The sequence below is a fragment of the Erinaceus europaeus genome, chromosome 4, assembly GCF_950295315.1.
Source record: "Erinaceus europaeus chromosome 4, mEriEur2.1, whole genome shotgun sequence".
Taxonomy (NCBI): Eukaryota; Metazoa; Chordata; class Mammalia; order Eulipotyphla; family Erinaceidae; genus Erinaceus; species Erinaceus europaeus.
The window spans coordinates 104,930,282-104,952,896 of NC_080165.1; the positions used below are offsets into that span (position 1 = coordinate 104,930,282).

General features: G+C 50.1%; 1 protein-coding gene across 9 annotated transcripts in view; it reads right to left on the reverse strand.

Moving 5' to 3' along the window:
- Window positions 1-8,360: 8,360 nt before the first annotated feature.
- The window catches only part of SLC6A12 (solute carrier family 6 member 12), a 30,984-nt gene continuing 16,729 nt past the window's right edge, over window positions 8,361-22,615 (reverse strand). For 7 of the 9 annotated variants that reach the window (XM_016189624.2, XM_016189626.2, XM_060190315.1 and 4 more), the window contains 12 exons: window positions 21,631-21,771; window positions 21,360-21,444; window positions 20,202-20,334; window positions 17,836-17,970; window positions 15,355-15,458; window positions 14,960-15,084; window positions 14,364-14,476; window positions 13,876-14,013; window positions 12,950-13,052; window positions 11,970-12,070; window positions 10,888-11,058; window positions 8,361-10,027 (listed from right to left, as the gene is read on the reverse strand). In XM_016189624.2, the coding sequence (XP_016045110.1) occupies window positions 9,902-10,027; window positions 10,888-11,058; window positions 11,970-12,070; window positions 12,950-13,052; window positions 13,876-14,013; window positions 14,364-14,476; window positions 14,960-15,084; window positions 15,355-15,458; window positions 17,836-17,970; window positions 20,202-20,334; window positions 21,360-21,444; window positions 21,631-21,771 (1,475 nt within the window). In that variant the 3' untranslated portion in view covers window positions 8,361-9,901. The remainder of the gene's footprint in view (window positions 10,028-10,887; window positions 11,059-11,969; window positions 12,071-12,949; window positions 13,053-13,875; window positions 14,014-14,363; window positions 14,477-14,959; window positions 15,085-15,354; window positions 15,459-17,835; window positions 17,971-20,201; window positions 20,335-21,359; window positions 21,445-21,630; window positions 21,772-22,615) is intronic. The other 2 variants (XM_060190317.1, XM_060190318.1) reach the window with 2 other exon arrangements.

Genomic DNA, 22,615 nt, shown 5'->3' on the forward strand with positions numbered 1-22,615 from the left:
AAAGAGGAAGTGGATAACATGAACAGGCCCATCACAGCTAATGAAATTGAAACAGTTATCAAAAATCTTCCCAAAAATAAAAGTCCTGGACCAGATGGTTTTACAAATGAATTCTACAAAACTTTCAAAGAAGAACTAATACCTCTACTTTTAAAAGTCTTCCAGAAGATTGAAGACACTGGAATACTCCCTGCCAGCTTCTATGAAGCCAACATCACCCTGATACCAAAAGCAGACAGGGACACAACCAAAAAAGAAAACTACAGACCAATATCTCTAATGAACATAGATGCGAAAATATTGAACAAAATTCTAGCCAACCGGATACAGCAGTATATCAAAAAGATTGTTCATCATGACCAAGTGGGGTTTATCCCAGGCATGCAAGGTTGGTTTAATATACGTAAATCAATCAATGTGATCCACCACATCAACAAAAGCAAGACCAAAAACCACATGGTCATATCAATAGATGCAGAGAAAGCCTTTGACAAAATACAACATCCCTTTATGATCAAAACACTACAAAAAATAGGAATAGATGGAAAATTCCTGAAGATAGTGGAGTCTATATATAGCAAACCTACAGCCAACATCATACTCAATGGTGAAAAACTGGAAGCATATCCACTCAGATCAGGTACTAGACAGGGCTGCCCACTATCACCATTACTATTCAACATAGTGTTGGAAGTTCTTGCCATAGCAATCAGGCAGGAGAAAGGAATTAAAGGAATACAGATTGGAAGAGAAGAAGTCAAACTCTCCTTATTTGCAGATGACATGATAGTATACATGGAAAAACCTAAGGAATCTAGCAAGAAGCTTTTGGAAATCATCAGGCAATACAGTAATGTGTCAGGCTATAAAATTAACATTCAAAAGTCAGTGGCATTCCTCTATGCAAACACTAAGTTAGAAGAAATTGAAATCCAGAAATCAGTTCCTTTTTCTATAGCAACAAAAACAATAAAATATCTAGGAATAAACCTAACCAAAGAAGTGAAAGACTTGTATACTGAAAATTATGAGTCACTACTCAAAGAAATTGAAAAAGACACAAAGAAGTGGAAAGATATTCCATGCTCATGGGTTGGAAGAATTAACATCATCAAAATGAATATATTACCCAGAGCCATCTACAAATTTAATGCTATCCCCATCAAGATCCCAAGCACATTTTTTAGGAGAATAGAACAAATGCTACAAATGTTTATCTGGAACCAGAAAAGACCTAGAATTGCCAAAACAATCTTGAGAAAAAAGAACAGAACCAGAGGCATCACACTGCCAGATCTCAAACTATATTATAGGGCCATTGTCATCAAAACTGCTTGGTACTGGAACATGAACAGACACACTGACCAGTGGAATAGAATTGAGAGCCCAGAAATGAGGCCCCACACCTATGGACATCTAATCTTTGACAAAGGGGCCCAGACTATTACATGGGGAAAGCAGAGTCTCTTCAACAAATGGTGTTGGAAACAATGGGTTGAAACATGCAGAAGAATGAAGCTGAATCACTGTATTTCACCAAATACAAAAGTAAATTCCAAGTGGATCAAGGACTTGGATGTTAGACCAGAAACTATCAGATACTTAGAGGAAAATATTGGAAGAACTTTTTTTCGCATAAATTTTAAAGACATTTTCAATGAAACGAATCCAATTACAAGGAAGACTAAGGCAAGTATAAACCTATGGGACTACATCAAATTAAAAAGCTTCTGCACAGCAAAAGAAACCACTACCCAAATCAAGAGACCCCTCACAGAATGGGAGAAGATCTTTACATGCCATATATCAGATAAGAGTTTAATAACCAACATATATAAAGAGCTTACCAGACTCAACAACAAGACAACAAATAACCCCATCCAAAAATGGGGGGAGGAATTGGACAGAATATTCACCACAGAAGAGATCCAAAAGGCTGAGAAACACATGAAAAAATGCTCCAAGTCTCTGATTGTCAGAGAAATGCAAATCAAGACAACAATGAGATATCACTTCACTCCTGTGAGAATGTCACACATCAGAAAAGGTAACAGCAGCAAATGCTGGAGAGGATGTGGGGTCAAAGGAACCCTCCTGCACTGCTGGTGGGAATGTCAATTGGTCCAACCTCTGTGGAGAACAGTCTGGAGAACTCTCAGAAGGCTAGAAATGGACCTACCCTATGACCCTGCAATTCCCCTCCTGGGGATATATCCTAAGGAACCCAACACATCCATCCAAAAAGATCTGTGTACACATATGTTCTTGGCAGCACAATTTGTAATAGCCAAAACCTGGAAACAACCCAGGTGTCCAACAACAGATGAGTGGCTGAGCAAGTCGTGGTATATATACACAATGGAATACTACTCAGCTGTAAAAAATGGTGACTTCACCGTTTTCAGCCGATCTTGGATGGACCTTGAAAAAATCATGTTGAGTGAAATAAGTCAGAAACAGAAGGATGAATATGGGATGATCTCACTCTCAGGCCGAAGTTGAAAAACAAGATTAGAAAAGAAAACACAAGTCGAACCTAAAATGGAATTGGAGTATTACACCTAAGTAAAAGACTCTGGGGTGGGTGGGTGGGTGGGGAGAATACAGGTCCATGAAAAATGATGAATGAAATAGTGGGGGTTGTATTGCTAAATGGGAATCTGGGGAATGTTATGCATGTAAAAAAAAAAAAAAAAAAGGAAGAAGAAGTAGAAACGCAAAGCAGAAATTGACTGAGTTTGGAGTATGGCACCAAAGTAAGAAAGCAGAAGTATACTAGAGTTTGCAGCGAGTACTTCCCTAATACTTCCTCTCCACTCTTCCAAGCTTTGGGTCCATGATTGCTCAACAATTTGTTTGGCTTTGTATGTTAACTCTCTTTTCAGTCACCAGGTTCCAGGTGTCATCAGGATGCCAGCCAGACTTCCCTGGATTGAAGACACCACCAATGTGTCCTGGAGCTCAGCTTCCCCAGAGACCCATCCTACTAGGGAAAGAGAGAGGCAGACTGGGAGTGTGGACCGACCCGTCAACGCCCATGTTCAGCGAGGAAGCAATTACAGAAGCCAGACCTTCTACCTTCTGCAACCCTCAATGACCCTGGGTCCATGCTCCCAGAGGGATAGAGAATGGGAAAGCTATCGGGGGAGGGGGTGGGATATGGAGATTGGGCGGTGGGAATTGTGTGGAGTTGTACCCCTCCTACCCTATGGTTTTGTTAATTAATCCTTTCTTAAATAAAAAAAAATAAATAAAAAAAATAATTAAAAAAAAAAAAAAAAAGAAAAAAAAAAACCCAAACTCTTTTTGAAGTATGACAATACATAATGTCAAAAACAAAAAACTAAACCAGACAAGGACTATATGAGACAGGAAAACTATTATTGGGCCAAGCAGTGGCACATTTGGTTAAGCGCTTGTGTTCTCATACACAAGGACCTGGATTCAAGTCCCTGGTCTCTACCTGCAGGGGGGATGCTTCATGAGTGGTGAAGCAGGTCTGCAGGTGTCTTTCACACTTAATTTTTCTCTGCCCTATCAAGCAAAATGAAGTTTTAAAAAGGAAACATTTTGTCTACTTTTGCTCGTGAACATAAATGCAAAAGTTGTAAGTAAAATTTAAAAAAAAACAAAGATATAAAACGTCATGATCTCAGGTTGCTTCAGAGATTAAAAGATGGTCAAATATTAATCTGTTAGCATAACTCACCACACTGTCAGACTAAAGAAACACAGGAGGAACATCTCAACAGAGTCACTGTCATCAGTGCAATTCAGCTTGTTTTCTTGATTCTTTTTTGTCACTTTTTTAAAAGATTTTTTTATATTTATTTATTTTCCCTTTTATTGCCCTTGTTGTTTTTCATTGCTGTTGTAGTTATTGTTGTTGTAGTTATTATTGTTGTTGATATTGATGTCGTCGTTGTTGGATAGGACAGAGAGAAATGGAGAAAGGAGGGGGAGACAGAGAGAGGGAGAGAAAGATAGACACCTGAAGACCTGCTTCACCACCTGTGAAGCAACTCCCCTGCAGGTGGGGAACTGGGAGCTCAAAGCAGGATCCTTACGCCGGTCCTTGCACTTTGCACCACCTGCACTTAACCTGCTGTGCTACCACCTGACTCCCTGTTTTCTTGATTCTAAACACATATAATCTTGGAACAGAAAGAAACTTTGTAACTTGATAAATGGTTTTAATTAAAATCCTACATCAGGGGCTGAAAGATAGGTCACACAGTAGAGAAGACACTTGTTCAAGTCCCAAGCACCACATGGGAGTAGCATAGCACCAGGGGAAGCTTCATGAATAATGGAGTGGTGCTATAGTCTTAGTCTCTCTGTCTCTGTCCCTCTGAAATTAAAAGGAAATAGAAAAAAAAATTCTGGAAGCAGTGGAATTGTGCTGGTGGATGCAAAACCATGACACAAACAACCCTGTCAACCATGATATTCACAGTGCAAGGTCAGAATTCCACTCACCACTAAGGAGGAGAGCCTGCCTCCTACACCTCTCAGGTTAGCAAGGAAAGGCAGGCATGAGAAAATAGGTGCTGGAGAAATGAAAGCACCATCACCTCCAGGCAGCCCACAATGCAACAAGAAAGCTAAATCCCTGAAAGGAGTACTAGTGCTGTGTTGGCAGTGGAGCAGCTTGCTAGAAACAGCAGAGAGGGCCAGGTGGTGGTGTCCCAAGTAAGTACACAGGGCCTGGGTTCAGGCATGGGCATGTTCAGCCAGTCATGAGCAATGGAATCGTGCTGCAGTTGTCTATCTTCCCAGCCCCAAACCCCATGCCTCATTCTCCATAAAATAAATAAATAAAAAGCTGTCAGGAGCAGTGGAGCCATGCAAGGACTAAGTCTCAGAGATAACTGGTGGCACAATCAAGAAAGAAAGGAAAGAAGGAAGGAAGGAAGGAAGGAAGGAAGGAAGGAAGGAAGGAAGGAAGGAAGGAAAGAAAGAAAGAAAGAAAGAAAGAAAGAAAGAAAGAAAGAAAGAAAGAAAGAAAGATGTTGTTAAAGTTTTGAGGGTGCCAGCTGGCCGGGCTAGTGTCACGGTGGTAGACAGAGACAGACTCGGGGACACACAACTGGGCTGAGAAGCTGCAGGTTAATCTTTATTCACGAGCGGGCAAATCACCACACCATGTACTTCCCTATCATTCTTTCTCTGCCGCTGCTGGGACTCTGCATGTCCTTAGCATACAGGGCGGGGAGAAAATGGGGTGCGAAACTAGCAAGGACCAAACCATTTCTCTCAGAGGTAAGGGGAAGGGGGCCAAACCAAAACGAAGAATACCAACATATTCCCCCTTTTCTTTTTAACTAAATGACCACAGTATCAGGGGTGTGGGGTGAACAGAAACCTATATCGTACAGGCATTTTCAAAAAAAAGAAACTGGCACAAACGTGGAGAAACATGTAAGTGAGTAACAAGAACCAGTGTGCTGCCAAGGGAAGGCCTGAGGGGGCCATTTTTTGCCTCTGAGCAAAACTTTATCAGCTTAAAAAAAAAACATTTCCTGCCTCTGGGGGGTGTACTTGCCTCGACGGGCATTTTATAGCATGGGGGGAGGGTGAGGCCTAGAGTCCCAAGGCATGGCTGCAGTCAGTCTTTGAGAAACCCAGCAGCATAAAGGGAAGCCACTAGTTTTGTGCAAAGTGTCCGAGGTGTACCAGTGAGTCTGATAGAAGTCCAAAGCAGATGTCCACCGAAGAATTGCCAGGGGGTGAATTGTTGTACGTCTGTCTCGATGGGGAATGTCAGCCATCGGAATTCTGCTTTTCTGTAGAGAACTTGACAGCTGCAATTCACTTACTTATGAAACAAAACTTGTAGCAGGTTAGAAGTTTACCACAATTGATAACTATCACAATTGGAAGTCCCTTCCAGCACGATTCTAAGGCTATTCAAAGTTCAAACAATAAAACGTGGAAAGGCAAACATGAACCATAGAAAGAAAAAGGCCTCAGGCATGAGAATTATTAGCATAACCATAGCACAATCTAACGTTTCTAATTGAGAAGGAATTTGAGAGTTTTATATATCAACAATGTCTTTTTAACCTTTTGTTACACCCATTCAAGATGGAGACACACCCTAGGTGTGTGCAGGTTTTTTTTTTTTTACCAACTTAGTTAAAATATATTGATATTTAAACTAATTTTTACCTCAGACTTTAAATGTAAGTTAATTTTATCTTTATGAGAATTACGTTGAAAACCTTTTTTTATTTAACTCTGTCTGGTAAGAATATAGCCTTAAAGTTATATTTTTAACCTTAAAGTTAATGCTACCAAACTTGAAACACACACATACACATGGTCTTCAATACACAAGGAGAAACTTTTGTTACAAAGACATGTCATTTCAAACACGAATTTAGATCTGTACTGTCTTAGCCGTTTAGGGAGTGCGTTGTCCAGCGGTGGCCTCTTGGGCAGCTTCACTTCTATGAATTGTAGGTTTCGATCTCTGCACAAATCTTTGCGTATTCTAGCTCGTCTGCCTTCAGACCCGAGCTGAGGATCTTGGCCAGGGGGCCCAGTTTCGGCAGGGAGCCCGCGGTCTCCAGGTGGCCCAGGATCTGCCCAGACTTCATAGCTCGAGGGCGGGTGGGCCAGCCGTGCAGAAGGCGCGCGCCTAGGTGCCCCAGAGTGGCCATGATAGGCCGCCGCGGCCCTGCCCCATGGCCCTGCCATGTCTGCTGCCCTGCTCCCAGCGGCCTAGCAGTGTGGAGGGAGCCCACGCCCAATGCCCCACGCCACACGGCGGAAAGCCGGCTGCTGCGGGCTGGTGTTGGATTCTTGCAGGCTGGCGTTGGGCGGAAACCAAGGAGTGGTCCAGAGATAAATGTTCCAGAAACAGCGAAACAGTCTCGTGAAGAAAGGGCAGAGGCCTTTGGAGATCTCTTCACAAGCAGAAGAGAAGGCCATAGTACATAGGTAGCCAAATTGTCTTCACTTATCTGAGAGATACGCAGGTCAGGTCCATGTGGGCGTCATTTGTTGTTAAGGTTCGGGGCGCCAGCAGGCCGGGCTAGCGTGGCGGCGGTAGACAGAGACAACCAGAGACAGAAGACCAAAATAAGGCAGCAATGGAGACGTAGCATAGCATGGCTTCCCCTCTCTGGAGGCCCCATGTCAAAGGCCCCACACACACTCTGGATGGTGAGACTGGCTGCTGCTTCCTGTGTGAGCCCTCACCTCTCTCTCCCAGCGTTATCTCTTCTGATCCCACCCAGAGACCCCTCCTACCTGGTGAGAGGGACATTGTGGGGGCTCCAGGAGCAGAACAGACCTTCCCTAAACACCTCATCTGGCTGCCCAGGGCCCCATGTGACCTGGCACCACACCTGGCTGGAGATGAGATGCACTTCTTGGGGACTGGGGGAGGGGTGTACCAGGATCCATCAGTCAGCAGTAGACAGAGGTGACAACCACACAGGAGACCAAGACAATGTCCCGAGGCTCAGGGTCCCCTAAGGTTTTTCTCCTTTGCCCCTACTCCTGCTCAAGTCAGGGGTTCCCTCCTGGAGTCCTGGCTCCCACTCCCAGGCTCTGACTTCACTCATCTTCAAGCAGGCTGTGAGGATGGGCCAGGGCTGGGCTGGGGGTGGGGGATGGAAGGCTCATCGTAACACTGCTTCTTTTTATTTTACTTTTTATTTATTAATTTTCCCTTTTGTTGCCCTTGTTATTTTTTATTGTTGTAGTTATTATTATTGTTGTTATTGATGTTGTTGTTAGATAGGACAGAGAGAAATGGAGAGAGGAGGGGAAGACAGAGAGGGGGTGAGAAAGACACCTGCAGACCTGCTTCACTGCCTGTGAAGCGACGCCCCTGCAGGTGGGGAACCAGGGGCTCAAACCGGGATCCTTACGTCGATCCTTGCACTTCGCACCAAGTGTGCTTAACCCACTGCACTACCACCAGACTCCCTTTATTTATTTATTTATTTATTGCCACTAGGGTTATCATTGGGGCTCACTGCCAGCACAACAAATCCAACATTCCCGGCAGCCATTTTTTTCCTTTTTTTTTTTCTTTCTAATTTGATAGGGCAGAGAGAGCAGAGGCAGATAAAGAGACACCTGCAGACCTGCTTCACCACTCGTGAAGTGTCCTCCCTACAAGTGGGGACTAGGGACTCAAACCCAGGTCCTTATGCATGGTAACATGTGTACTCAACCCCACCACTTGTTTCAAAACTCACAGACAAGTCCCAACAGCCATCTAAGTCACACAGCCTGGGAGGGGGGTGGCCCTTGGGCCCCATGCACAGCCACTGCCTGTGCACACCCATAGATGTGTACACACCACACACACACACACACACACACACACACACACACACAAATACACAACCATCTCTGCGTTTTAATTTTTCCTTTTGAAGAGTTGAGACCTCATACATGTGTCTCTCACAGCTTCTAGGCTAATGTTTTCATTCAAAGAGAGGAACAGAGGAAGGAACTGTGCTGTGACATTGGAGCTTCTCCTGGTGTCGGTTGCTCCTAAGTGGTGCCGGGATTCAAACCTGGGCTACACACAGTAATACCGGCAGACTGCCCAGGGTCCTCTCCTAGCCACAGTGCTCTGGACATTCACAGAGTGAGATACTTGCTCTTTTGCCCATGTTGGGAGTCCATTGTGAGCCACCTAAAGCCCATCCCTGACACCCTTCCCGGAGAAGGCAGTGAGGGGAGTGGACTGGAACGGCTGCCTCCCTCAGCCTGGCTGGATGGGGGCCTCTCAGGCAGGCAGGGTGCTACTCAGAAGTCAGGCATGTGGGGCAAAGGACCCACTGGACCAGGGCCCCAGCTATCACAGCAGAGAATGCTGGCTCCCAGATGCCTGTCCTCTCAGCCACAGGGCCCTTGTGGTCTGGATACAGGGAGGGGGCCCTGGGCTGGGACTCACCACAGCCTCCCCACGCCCCACCCTGTGTGCCCTGTGTTCTCACCCCTCCCCATTTGTGCCCCAGTACACCCACTCCTCCCACCTTGGAACTCTGAAACCTGGGGCTCATGTGGTTCCCGGCTTCCTCCTCTAGGAAGCCACCCTGGTGTAGCTGGGCAGTGACATGGCAAGTGGGGGAATGGGGAGGTTTGCAAGGTGGCAGAGAAAACCCTCTGCTCAATCCTCTGAGGGCACCTGTTTCCCTCAGACCCCAAGCCCCCACCCCACCAGAGGGGAGATGGAATGTGTGGGGGCAGGTCTAGAGAGGATACCCCAACACACAGAGAGATCCCCAATGCACTATCATGTGATGATGATGGAGGCGGTGCTGGGAGGAGACATGCCACTGGGGCCCAGCCTGGGGACAGCGCCTCCCACACACACACCCTGGCCAGGTGACAGAGGCAGGTGCCAGAGGATATAAGTGTCCATTCGTGCTTGTTAGCTAAGGAGGTGTAGGGTGGGGGTAGGGAGCGACAGCAGTCACTGTCCTCAGCTTCCTCCTCTGTGAGGCCAGGTTTATGGCAGACAGGGGGTGTGGGGAGCAGAGAGGGGCCATGTCTGTCCCCCATGGGAGCAGTTCATGGGTCACAACATGTCAGGGAGAGTGGGGTTGGGTGAAAGCCAGGGCACTATGGGTGATAGTCCCCAATTACGCTGGAGGTAGTGCGACCTCCTGGTCATGTCATGGCTCCACGTCCTCAGGTGGGGACTCTGTGTGGCATGGCCAGCTGGCCTCCTCCTGCCCCCCCAGGCAGGCACCTCTGTTAGCTCACACAGCTCTCCAAGAAAGTTCCAATGCCCAGGTGCCACAGCTCTGTCAGGAAACTCCCCTCCCAGACTCCCAAGAGCCTCAGCCTTCAGAGGGGATGGGCCACAGGACAGCAGGAGGCCAAGGAGCCTCCAGGCAGAGGTGCAGTGACTACAGGCTCTTGTCCCCTACAGGTGGGTCTCCTTCTCCACTGTCATCAGCCCCTCCTTCGTGGGGGCAGGCTCACTGTCCAGGGGTGGGTATCTCTTGGGCTGCGGCAGGCTGGGGTCCGGGGTGACGAGTTGTTGCAGGCGCTGTGGAGAGACAGGGTAAGAGGGGGACCCAGAAGAGGCAGGGTGTTTGCTCCTGTGTCCCCAGGAGCTGACTCCTTGTGAGTGACTGACAGCACAGGCATTTGAGGAGAGGCAATAACATGATACACACTACAGTGCATAGGACATGGGTTCAAGCCTCCAGTCTCCATCTGCAGGGGGGAAGGGGCAGGGAAGCTTCAAGAGTGGTAAAGCAGGTCTGCAGTGTGGGTCTCTCTCTCTCCCTCTCTCCCTATCTCCCCTTTCCATCTTAGTTTCTCTAGTATCTATCCAACAACTAAATACATAAAATACATTTAAGTAAAACAAAATATAGGAAAAAATGAGGGGCCAGTTGGTGGTGCACCTGGTTAAGCATGCATGTTAACAAGAAGCATGCAGTGCACAAGAACTCAGGTTCAAGACCCTGTTCCCCACTTATGGGGGGAAGTTTCAGGAGCAGTAAAGCAGTGCTGCAGGTGTCTCTCTGTCTCTCTATCTCCCCCTTCCCTCATGATTTCTCGATCTGTTAGAAAGAAAAAGTGAGAGAAAAAAAAACAACTACTGGATGGCTTCACTCACACAGGGAATATAGAGAATTAAAATACAAGAACTTGCAAAAGATAAAGGGGGAAAAAAACTGTCTGGAGAATTCTGTGAGGTCTACAGCAGTTCTTTCAGTAGCTTGGGGTTGGTGTGAACTATTTTGAGGCAGCTTGCATTCCTGTCAATTGTTATTAAATCACTGATATGACAGTTTTGAAAAAAGCTGATGAGAGAGCGTGTTTCTGCGGTCTAGCCTAGGTCTTGTGCATGGAGGTGTGTGTCCCCCACCCACTGGCCCCCTTCTGTGAGCCCCCTACCTTCTTGAGGGAGCCCCGGCTGTGAAGGAAGGTGATGAGGACTGAGAGCGGCACGCAGAACACTGAGGAGAATGCCAGCAGCCAGCCAAGGGAGTAGCCCCAGGCCGGGTACACGTACATGTTGTTGTACTTGAGGGGTGAGGACTTGCTCACGGAGAAGAGGAAGGTAGCCTGGGGGAAGGGGACAGGTACAGGTGGGCAGGGGCCACACAGACCCTTAGCCTACCCCTTGACAGCAGGGCAGAGGTGAGGGGGGCAGCTCAACTGGGAGGGCAGCGGTGGGCTTGTGAGCATGTGGGTTGAGGTTCTGGTTCAGGCTCCAGTGCTTGAGGCCACAGGCACCAGGTGGCACTCTGGCATCTCTCTGTGTTTCTCTCCTCATCTCTGTTTCTCTCTGTCTTTCATATGTAATAAATAACGTGTTCTGTCTTTGTTTTTTACCAGAGCACTGCCAAGCTCTGGCTTATGGTGGTGCAGGGGGGGTTGAATTTGGGACTTTGGAGCCTCAGGGATGGGAGTCTCTTTGCATAACCATTATGCTATCTACCCCTGCCCAAATAAATCTTTTTTCAATTTAGAAAAATGAGCTGGTGAGATAGTTCAACTGAACAGCGTGCTGCTTTGCCATGTGCACAACTCAGGTTCAAGTCCAGCCCCCACTACCCTGGGGGGAGTTTTGATTCTTTGGGGGGGGGGAGGTTCTCTCTCTCTCTCCCTCTCTCCCTCTCTTTCTCTCTCATATCATAAAATGTCATCCAAGAGCAGTGAATTAAAAGAAATAATAATGAAACGAGGAAGAGGTGGTTGGGGAACTCAAAACAGACAGAGGCCAATGGTTGAGAGACAGCTCCCCGGCAGGGCACCTGCCTTGTGGTGCATTTGGCACAGGGTGGAGCCCTGGAGCCACATGGAAGGTGCTACAGCACCAGGAAAAGCAAGATCATGGTGGATGAGCAGGCAGATGGGAGAGGAAAGGCAGGGAATGCTGCATATCAGAGAGGGTGGACTGGAACTCCGTAACTGGACAGGTGGAGAGAACCCCAGAGCTGGAGGCAGGAAAGGGGGGCCAGCAGGGCACATACCAGGCACAGCCCAGGGGTGAGGTAGAGCCAGGAGACCTTCACCAGTGGCCAGGGCCGGTAGCCAATCATGTCCTCCACGTTGTCATAGAAACGGTCAGCCCCTTGGGGGGGGAAGGGTGAGGATGGACTGAGGACAGGGCAGTTCCTCTATGGGAAGTTGAGTCAGCATGGAGCAACGAGGGTCCTTACACTCCAGTCACAGATGGGGAGTGAGTTGGGGGTTCAGCGCTGCCACTAAGAAGCCAAGGCCCGAGAACCCCAGGACGCAGACACTGCCACCTCAGGCAGAGGAGATGAGAGCCCAGAGTGCCTGCCACAGACAGTGGACCCACTTCTGGTTCACACAGGAGGTGTTAGGCCAGCCCAGCGGCTCTGCTCTCTCCCTGCTCCAAGCTCTAGGAGTCCCAGGTCCCCAGCAAAGTGTGGCCAGGCTGGCACTGTGTGACAGCAGGGGCTCCTCGTCCTTCTGCTGACTAGCCACTACCCAGCACCCCCCCACCACACACACACACCATGATGACGGCCAGTGGGCTGAAAAGCTGCCATGCCCCAGGCTCTGGGTTCGAGACCAGGTGCTGCATGGATAGGAATGGGGCTCTAGCATTCTACCCTCCTTCAGTGTGAAATTCTGCCTCTCTAACATCAAAGAAACATAGACGTTCAAATGAATTTTTTTTTGAAAAGGGAAATGTGCAAATCTGCACAGTGGGTATCAACCCCCAGAGAGGCAGGGCAATAATATGGGGGGCTGTAGAAACCAGAGGGCAGGCAAAGCCAGCTCAGAACTAGGCCCACAACCACTCACCCCCACACCCCGCCCCCACTCATCAGAACCCCTTCCCCCTCTCCCCCAACTCCTTTACCCACTCTCCAGGCTTCTTTCCCCTTCTTATCATTCCCCTTTTCCCCACTAAGGGGACCCCTTCCCCTGTCATCAGCCCCCTTTTCCCCCATTGTCTGTACCCCATTACCCCACTCACCGTACACCCAGCCAATGCAGCCCACCTCGCAGGCAGCAAGCAAGAGCAGACACAGCCCACTACAGGCATAGTGGTCAAACAGCTGGAACAGGTACATCCCACCCTGTGGAGATGGGGTGTGGGCAGGGTAGGGCCCTCAGCCACAGAGCCCCTCAAAACCCCCAGGACCCCTGAGTCCCCCAGGGGGGTCCACAGAGCCCCCAGAGACACCCCAAATCCCCAAGAATCCTCTAGAAATATGTGGAAACCCTCTAGAAGACCCCCAAAGCCCACCATGGCCCCTAAAGCCCTTCAGATGGCCCTGGAACCCCCCAAATCCCAGGGCCAATAGCATCCTGAGGACTCACTCCTTGCATCCAAACACCCCCCCCCCCCCCAGTGCAGGCTCCCCCTGGAGGAGACTCCAGGCTTGAGGTTGGAGGCGCTCAGAAAGGGAATCCCCTCTCTGGGCTTGGTGGAGGATGGGCAGGTGAGCACAAGCTGCCCCTCCCCCAACACCAGGAGGCTAATCTGGTGGGGGGCTTAGGCTGGGGAGAAAGCACAGTGGATTTACTGCGAGGTCAGGGGCCCGGGTTCAGCCCTGGCACCATCTCTGTTTCAGACATAAATAATTAAAGAGAGAGAGAGAGAATCTTTACAGGAATCCAGGCGGTGGCATCCCTAGCAGAGAACACATGCTAAAATGAGCAAAGAGCCAGGGTTTCAAGGGCCAGTTCCCCACCTACAGGGGGAAGCTTCATGAGCTGTGAAGCAGATCTACAGCTAGCTCTCTCTCTTTCTGAGTTTCTCTCGTCTTATCCAATAAAAATAGACGAGAACAACAAATTTTTAAAACAGAAGGGGGGGTCGGCGGGGGTATATCTGCAGACTGTGCGGGTCTTGAGCCTGAGCCCCTGCAATGCCCCTGCTCCCGGAGCCCCGCTGACCTCAGTGACAAGCAGCAGCCCGAGCAGATAGCAGGTGGCAGCGATGCCCAGGAGGAGCAGCTCCCGCCGCCCGCGCCTGCGCAGCTGCCGTGGGAACATGTCGGTGGAGGCGGTCACCAGGCACTCGACGCACACGAACTGGAGGGCCGGGGGTGGGTAGGTGAGTGACCCCCAGGCCACAGAGGGGACCAGGCCTGGGGGCAGGGCTGGGGCTGCAGAAGGACCCCAAGTCATAGGGAATGGGTGAGGGACCCCCCAGGCCACAAGGGTAGAGGGAGGGGTGTCCCTCAGGCCATGGGGAATAGGTGAACAGTCCCTGGGGCCTGGGGGTGGGGAGGGGACCCCAGGCTGCAGGGGAGGGGGCAGGGGAGGGGCTGGCCCCCCAGAGCTGGCAGCCTCCTCCAGAACAAGGTCCTGCAGGGCCCCAACCAAGCACGAGCATGAGCCCTAAACTGGGAGCCACGGGACTGCAGATGCAGGGATGGTACCTGGCTGTCCAGCCCCAGGAATATGAGCATGATGAAGAAGAGGCAGGACCACAGCTGGGACAGGGGCATCATGGTCACGGCCTTGGGGAAGGCGATGAAGGCCAGGCCGGGCCCTGTGGGGACACCAACCCTCTGCTCGCAGGTGGCGGCTTGCCAGGCTGCTGTGTGTGCATGTGCGGGCCATGCATCTGTCTGTGCATGCGCTGTGTGCAGCTAGGGGTCCACACATTAAAACGTGCATGTGTGCCCACGCATGTGTAGAGATGTATTCATATGCGTGATTTTGCACACATGTGTACATGTTTGTGTGAGGTCATGTGAGTTGCTTGTGTCATCCATGTGTGTGCAGATGAGTCTTCTGTGGCTATTTGCACATGTGTGTATGTGCATATGTGCTGGTGTGTGCAGGAGGAACAGGGGATGGTTCCCTAATGCAAGGGACCTCCGGCTTCCTGAGGGTCCTCCATCCTGTCCCTGGGTGACAGAGCCCTTCTCTACCCAGACACAACCCTGGCCCACTCTCTGAGACTCACAGCGGGCTCTGCACCCCCTCCCTTCCCCCACCCTGAGGTGCTGGAGGACAGAGTGGCACTGACCTGACTCGGCCACCTCAGAGATGGGCACCCCCTGCTCCTGCGACATGAAGCCCAGGATGGAGAAGACCACGAAGCCCGCCACAAAGCTGGTGGCACTGTTGAGGAAGCAGAGGGCCACGCAGTCCCTGCAGGAGAGACTCGTCACATCACATGGGCAGGGGTTGAACATAGGACAGAGACAGAAGAGACAGAGAGTCACAGTGGGGAGGAGATAGTCAGGCAGACATCCCAGGCAAGAACCCAGGACAGAGAGAAAAGAGGGGGAAAGAGAGGAAGAGGGAGAGGGAGACGGAGAGAGAGAGAGATGACCAGCAATGCCAATCTGGGACAACTTGTCACTGGTGGGTTCTGAGAGTGGGAGGCCCCTAGAACCTGGGCAGCCCCCCACCACCTACCTGTAGCAGTTATTGTTGTACTTGTTGTAGCTGCCCAGGGCTGTCAGGCAGCCCTGGCCAATGGCAAAGGAGAAGAAGATCTGGGTGCCTGCATCCATCCACACCTGCACAGAGAGACCCTGCCTTGTGGAGAGGTAGGTGGGGGGAGGCACTACTGGGGGGGACAGTGCCAGAAGCAGGAAGCAGAATCTAGAGGCTCTGTCCAGCCCGGATGTGGAGGTATTACACATCCACCACAAGCGGGGGGGCTTGGGGAGTCAGGCAGACAAAGAGCCCACTTGGTTACACTGGAAAGAGAAGAACTAGAGACACAGTGCAGCAGCAGCACCCAGGACTTGCACATCATGTGAGCCTTCAGTTTCCAGCCCCTCCCCAGCACCCAGCAATGCTCTGTCTCCCCCTGTGTGAAAGTTAAAATTAAGAACTCTCTACAAATAAATGAACTACAGGCCTGATGCAGCTTAGTCTTTATTATCACCCAGTAGAGCACATCCACTACAGTGCACAGGGACCTGGGTTTTGAGTCCCTGAGCCACCACATAGGAGCACCCACAGGGAGGAAGCTGCATGAGCTGTGGGTAGTGCTGGGTATCTCTCCTCTTTTCTCTGTCTGTCTCTGTCTCCCTCCCTACCGCTCTCTGTCCCTCACCTTGTATCCAGAGGATTGAAGTAACCAGAATGGTTACCAGGAGCAGTGGAGTTGCACAGGACCTGAGCCCCAGTGATAACCCCAGTGGCAACAACGAAAAACAATGTAATCAGAAGAAGAAGAAAAAAGCAGCCAGGCCATGGGCCAAGGATGCTCAAGTAAGTTCCACAAGAAAAACTCAAGGGCCAGAAGGGCTGTGATCAGACATCTGCACTCGCCGTGAAAGAACTTGGAACAAAAACAGCAAACAGAAGAGACTATCACCTTGAAATGACTATAACTGAGCCGCTCCCAGCTCCGAGAGAGGCAGCATTCCCTCCACACCAGTGGTGAGGCCCAGCATTTCTCCACAGCAGTGGTGATGGCCTTCCCTGAATCCCACAAGCTGTGTGCTCTCTGTGGCCTGTGACCCACTGCTAACACCCTTAGGAGGTGACCTGAGATGCAGTGAGAGACTAAGACATACAGTGTGCACTGCAGCTGGCTACATGATTGTTTGAAAAGATGCATGAGAAAGGAACTGGGTGGTGGTGCACCAGGTTGAGCACATACATTACCATGTCCTAGGACCTGGGTTCAAACCCCTGTTCCCCACCTGCAAGGGGGAAGCTTCACAATCAGTGGAGCAGTGTGGCAGGCCTCTCTCTCTCCCTCTGTGTGTGTGTGTGTGTGTGTGTGTGTGTCTCCCCTTTTCTCTCTCTCCCTTTCTACCTCTCTCTGTGTGTGTCTATCACGCTATGTCAAAAAAAAAAAAAAAAAAAAGACTGCCAATAGCAGTGGAGTGGTACATGTACTGAGCCCCCAGCAATAACCCTGGTGGCAAACAAACAAACAAATCACAATGCATGAATGAATGTCCTGGAATGTGGTGCAAGTGTTGAGAATGTTAGGGCACCTGGCTGGGTGTGAGTGCTCAGGTGTGTGGACCCTGGTCTGCCTTCCCCACCAGCCTAGGCCAGCAATGCTCTTATATGGGAGCAACATCTGCCCTTAAGCCCCAGTAGACTTTTACCAAGTAAGTGAGTGAATGAATAAATGAATGAATGAATGAGTGGGCAGGTGATGTGTGTAGGAATAGTGTGTGTGTGTGTGTGTGTGTGTGTGTGTGTGTGTGTGTGTGTGTGTTTGTAACAGGACATTAACAAATGAATTTAACAACATGGAGGGCTGGGGAAACAACATAAAGATCCTACAAAATATTCTCATGTCTGAGGCTCTGAGGTCCCAGGTTTAACCCCCCAGCACCACCATCAGCTGGTCTCTCTGTCATTACAATAAATAAAATAAGCTATTAACAACATAGAAAATGCTTCTGATATAGTATAGGTGCCAAAGGGAGCCTCTCTATCATTGAAAAACTGTTAAAACACAGACACCACACACATAGATAATACATGTTGGAAGAAAACACCAGTGAAATATCTCACCTGGTCAGTGTGCTGCTTTGCCATGCATGGTGCCCAGGTTCAAGCCAGGACCCCGCTGATGCTGCTTTCTATCATCCGTATATCTTCTATCATCTGTCTGTCTATCACTTTGTCTATCATTTATCTGTTTATCATCCATCTATCTCAAAAAGTCAGCCCAGAGTAGACAAACCCTAGTGATAAAAAATAAAGTAAAAAAGAGGAAAATACATTCCAATGCCCCCAGACCACACTGGTTGCTGGTGTCATGGAAATCTCCAGTCTCTTTTTAGGTCAGCTCCACTTTCTCTAACTCCTCCACATGGATGCCTGTTGCCTTTGGGCCCAAAGATGCCTCAGAGAGAGATGGCAGGGTGAGAGATTCTGGAAGTGGGCTGTGGCCTGGGGTGGAGTATGGGCAGCTACCTGGGGATCCTGGAGGCGCAGCAGGTCGGGCTGAAGGTAGTAGACGATGCCCTTGTAGGCGCCAGGCAGCGTCACGCCACGGACCAGGAGGACGATCAGCATCAGGTAGGGGAATGTGGCCGTGAAGTAAACCACCTGGAGGGGAGCCACATCACTTCTATGTGTGGGACGGTGGGTGGAGGGGGAAGGGGGGGAAACAGTGGGACGGAGGGTCCCAGAAGAGGGGAGACAGCAGGGCCTGGGGAGGAGGACAGTGTGGCCCTGAGGAAAGACAGTGGAATCTAGTCCGGGGGGACAGCAGAGCCTCCGCGAATAGTGGGGTAGGGAGGCCCCAGGGGGAGGGTCAGTGAAGCCCTGGGGTAGGATAGAGCACCTGCAGTGTGTCTCTCCTGCCCCTCCCCCTGGCAGAGCCTGAGGGCTTTGGGGGGCAGGCAGGAAGGGCAGTGAGGAGCCAAATTCCCATCCAGGATACCTCCAGACTCTCCAAACCCTGCCGCTGGTCCTCCTCAGTGCCTCCTCATGACGGGTCTCCCCCACCCCCTACTGCAGTGAACCCCCTTAGGCAGAGAGCAGATTGGGCTGGAGTTGGGCTGGTTGGGGGGAGCAAAGTCTCTGTAAGAATGGGGGCCCAGGGGGCTCCCCTCTGCCTCTGGCCCAGCTTAGCTTCTTGTCCCATGGGACAGGTACCTGGGTTCTTACTATCTCTAGTGCTTTTGCATTGTTACACCACTGTTAATCCTTTAAAAAGAAAGACTGATTCATTTTCATTAGTGAAAGAGAGAGAAGCAGGCATCACTCTTGCACCAGGATTGAACCTAGGACATCATGCTTAAGGGTCCAGCGCATAATCTATTGTGCCCTCCAACCCCTCTTGCCATAACTGCTGTTCTTATCATGAACCAGAGATGCCACTCCATCCCCCACAGATCCCTGCTCCCAGAGCAGGAAGTAGCTCTCAGACTCCCTGGGTGAGAAGTGTTCTCAGGCTGGGGACACAGCATAATGGTTCTGCAAATGGCTTTCATAACTAAGGCTCTATCCAATTAAGGTTCAACCCCCAGCACTACCATCAGCCAGAGCTGAGCAAGGCTCTGGTAAACAAATAAATACATAAAATTAAAGAAAAAAATTGATATTCTCAAACCTGAACTTCCTCTACACATCAGAACCACTATCACCCATGCTTGGTAGAAGCTCCTCCAGTGGCTGGAAGGAGACCCAGCACTTCATAGCCACTTGCTGGCTACTTCCTTGACATGCTGTTAAGGGCAAAAGGCAAATGGTTGGCCCAGGAAATGGTTCCCTCACCCCGTAGAGGGCACACTTTTCCATGTGCAAGGGTTTAGGTTCGATTGCCTGGCACCATATGAGAGCACTGTAGCACCATAGGTGGCATCAGGGGGAGGTTGGTGGATAGTGGGGTGGTGATGTGGTGTCTCTCCTCTCTATGTCTCTCTAAAGTTGAAAAGGAGGGAAAGTCTGCTGGGAGCAGTGGAACTGTGCAGGTGTGAGGGGCCAGCAGGAAAGCTGAGGAGGAGGAGGAGGAGGAGGAGGAGAAGGAGAAGGAAGAGAAGTAGTACTACAAAAGAGGGAAAGGGAAAGAGAAGGAGAAGGAAGGAAAGAAAAAGGCAAGCCAGAAGAGGGTGTGATGGTAAGTTGGGAAGACACATTTCACAGACAAATACATATAGAAGAATCTATATGGCAGAACAGTAGAATGTTGATGCTCAGGAGGTGGTACAGTGGGGTGAGAGGGGGACTCTCAAGCATGAGGTCCTGAGTTCAGTGCCACGCACTGCATGTTCCAGAGTGATGCTCTGCTTCTCTCTCTCTCAATCTCTCTCTCTCTCTCTCTCTCTCCCTCCCTTTCTCATTATATAAATAACTATGTGAAAAACATATTTCTTTTGCTATGTTTTATTTTTTTAACTTATTTATTTATTGCCTTTTGTTGCCCTTGTTGTTTTGTTGTTGTAGTTATTGTTGTTGTTAATGATGTCGTTGTTGTTGGATAGGACAGAGAGAAATGGAGAGAGGAGGGGAAGACAGAGAGGGGGAGAGAAAGAGAAACACCTGCAGACCTGCTTCACTGCCTGTGAAGCGACTCCCCTGCAGGTGGGAAGCCAGGGGCTCAAACCGGGATCCTTAGGCCAGTCCTTGTGCTTTGTGCCACCTGCGTTTAACCAGCTGCACTACCGCCTGACTCCCTGGTCTGTTTTATTTTGAATTATTTCTTTTAGAGTTACCCTGACAAAGAAACCCTTCCCGGACTTGAACTAAACTTACCCTAGGCTCCCCCTGCTCCCTGCCCAACCACTGCTTCTGTCCCGCAATGTCCCTCTGGCCTCAGCACAGAGCTGCCCCACCTTGCCAGTAGACTTGACGCCCTTCCAGATGCAGAAGTAGCAGACTACCCAGGCAAGCAGGAGGCACAGTGCCAGCTCCCAGCGCAGTGCCCCTAGGTGCTGGATACCCGCTGAGATCTTCAGCACACGCCTCCTGATGGACACACAGAAGTAGGGGGTCAATAGACCTGCCACACCCAGCTCCCCTTCCTAGGACCCTGCCTGTCCCCTCCACCACCTCCCCTGGGGTTCCCAGTCCTTCTGCCTGCCTTGACTACAGACTACAGAGACAGAAATCACAGGAACCCACAGGGAGCACTGCCTTTCACTCAGGCACACTTCTCTGAGAGTGAAAGAGGCAGAGATAGATGAAGAGTAAATGTTTGTATGTGCAGGTGGCAGGCAAGTGTGTGAGCATCAGACAGGGACAGATGTGTGTGTGGAGGGGCTGTGTGGGCCAGGGGTTGTGGGGGGGCTGCAGATTTCTCAGGTGTAAACAGCCCCACCTCGATCATTTTCAGACTGCCAGGGCCGGGAGATGACACAACAGGTAAAGCACACAAGTAACCATGTGCAAGGATTCAGGTTCCAGCCCCCAGGCTCAACCTGTGGGGGTAAGGGGGGCTTTACAAGTGGTGGAGCAGGGCTGCAGATGTCTCTGTTTCTCCCTCTCTGTCTCCCACTCTCTTGCCCTATTTTTCCTTGTATTATAAGAGATACAATTTATTTAAGCTGCCAGAACTACCCTGGCATAAAAGGCAGCTCCTGAAATAGCAGGCAGTGTGGCCTGTGGGTACATGCAGGTGAGTGGGGGGGGTGCCATAGCTTCATGTGCATGGAGACACTGAATCTGGGGGGACATGGGTGGGCAGGTGCAGGTGCAAGCAAGTCCCCTCAGCCCTGTGACTTGGGGGTGGGGTAGAAGATGGGTGAGTGCTGGAGACAGAGCCCCAAGCTAGCCCTCTGAGGCCCACCTCCCACATCCAGACTCCTTGTGGGGAGATGCCCTATCCTGACTTTCTGTGCTGGGGGACCCAACATCCAGTCTCATTGTGCTGGCCCCCATCCAGTCTACTTGTGCTGGGGGCCCCCACATCCAGTCTCCCTGTGCTGCTCCCCCAGATCCAGACTCCCTGTGCTGGGGGCCCCCACATCCACCCTCCTGGGCATAGCACCTACTCCCAGAACTCAATGACAGCTGAGGTTGCGTTGTTGGAGGTGCCAGCTGCAGGGGCCGAGCGGTTCAGGAAATCCATGCAGTGCTCTGTGGGGACAAGGCAGGTACACATCACAGGGGAAATAAGTCCCATGCTCCAGGCTCCGGGTGCCCCCTTGCCTTCAGCCCCACCAGCCTAGGCATTAAATGCATGGGGAAGGGTGCATTCACATCCCAGGGTGCAGGGTGGCTCAGTGGGTGGTTACCCACAGCAACCCCCCAGCTGGCAGAGACCTGTGTTCCAGGTGTTGTCACAGGAGGTCCAGGGCAGCTGGGTGGTGAAGGAGCTGAACAGGTAAAAGAGAGCCCAGGCGAGGATGATGATGTAGTAGATGTTGAGGTAGGTCTCGATCACCACCGATGCCAGCCCGATGCCTGGGGGGAGGGCAGACAGACAGTCACGGGGGGGGGGGGCAGCTGTGGCTGCGAGGACACAGGCTCATGGCTGTGAGAAGCCCTTTACAAAATGACTTCCTATGCTGGGAAACAAATCACAGCACACTGGCCTGTGCTTCTCCCTGTTTTATTTATTTACTTATTTATTTGACATTTACCAGAGCCCTGCTCAGCTCTGGTGTATGGTGATGCTTGGGATTGAACCTGGGACTTCAGAGCCTCGAGCCTGAGAGTTTGTTTACAGAACTATTCTGCTGCCTCCAGCCCTTCATTTATTTATTTATTTATTTAATGAATAACTTCAGTCTTTTTAAAAAATAATATATATTTTTTAATATTTATTTATTTATTCCCTTTTGTCACCCTTGTTTTATTGTTATAGATATTGTTGTTGTTATTGATGTCGTTGTTGTTGGACAGGACAGAGAGAAATGGAGAGAGGAGGGGAAGACAGAGGGGGGAGAGAAAGACACCTGCAGACCTGCTTCACCATTTGTGAAGTGACTCCCTGCAGGTGGGGAGCCGGGGGCTCTAATCAGTCCTTGTGCTTTGCGCCACCTGAGCTTAACCTGCTGCACTACCGCCCGACTCCCAAAATAATATATATTTTTACATTACTTTTATAGTGTGCATTATGCAGCCTAGAATGCATCTCTGATCTGATACAAATAGACGTGTGTGTGTGTGTGTGTGTGTGTGTGTGTGTGTGTGTGTGTGTGCATGTGTGAGTGAGTGTGTGTGTGTGTGTGTGTGTGTGTGTAGTCTGGGCATCACATGTGTTATTTCAAGGCTCCAGGTCATGTTTTCTTTCAGAAAACCTCAA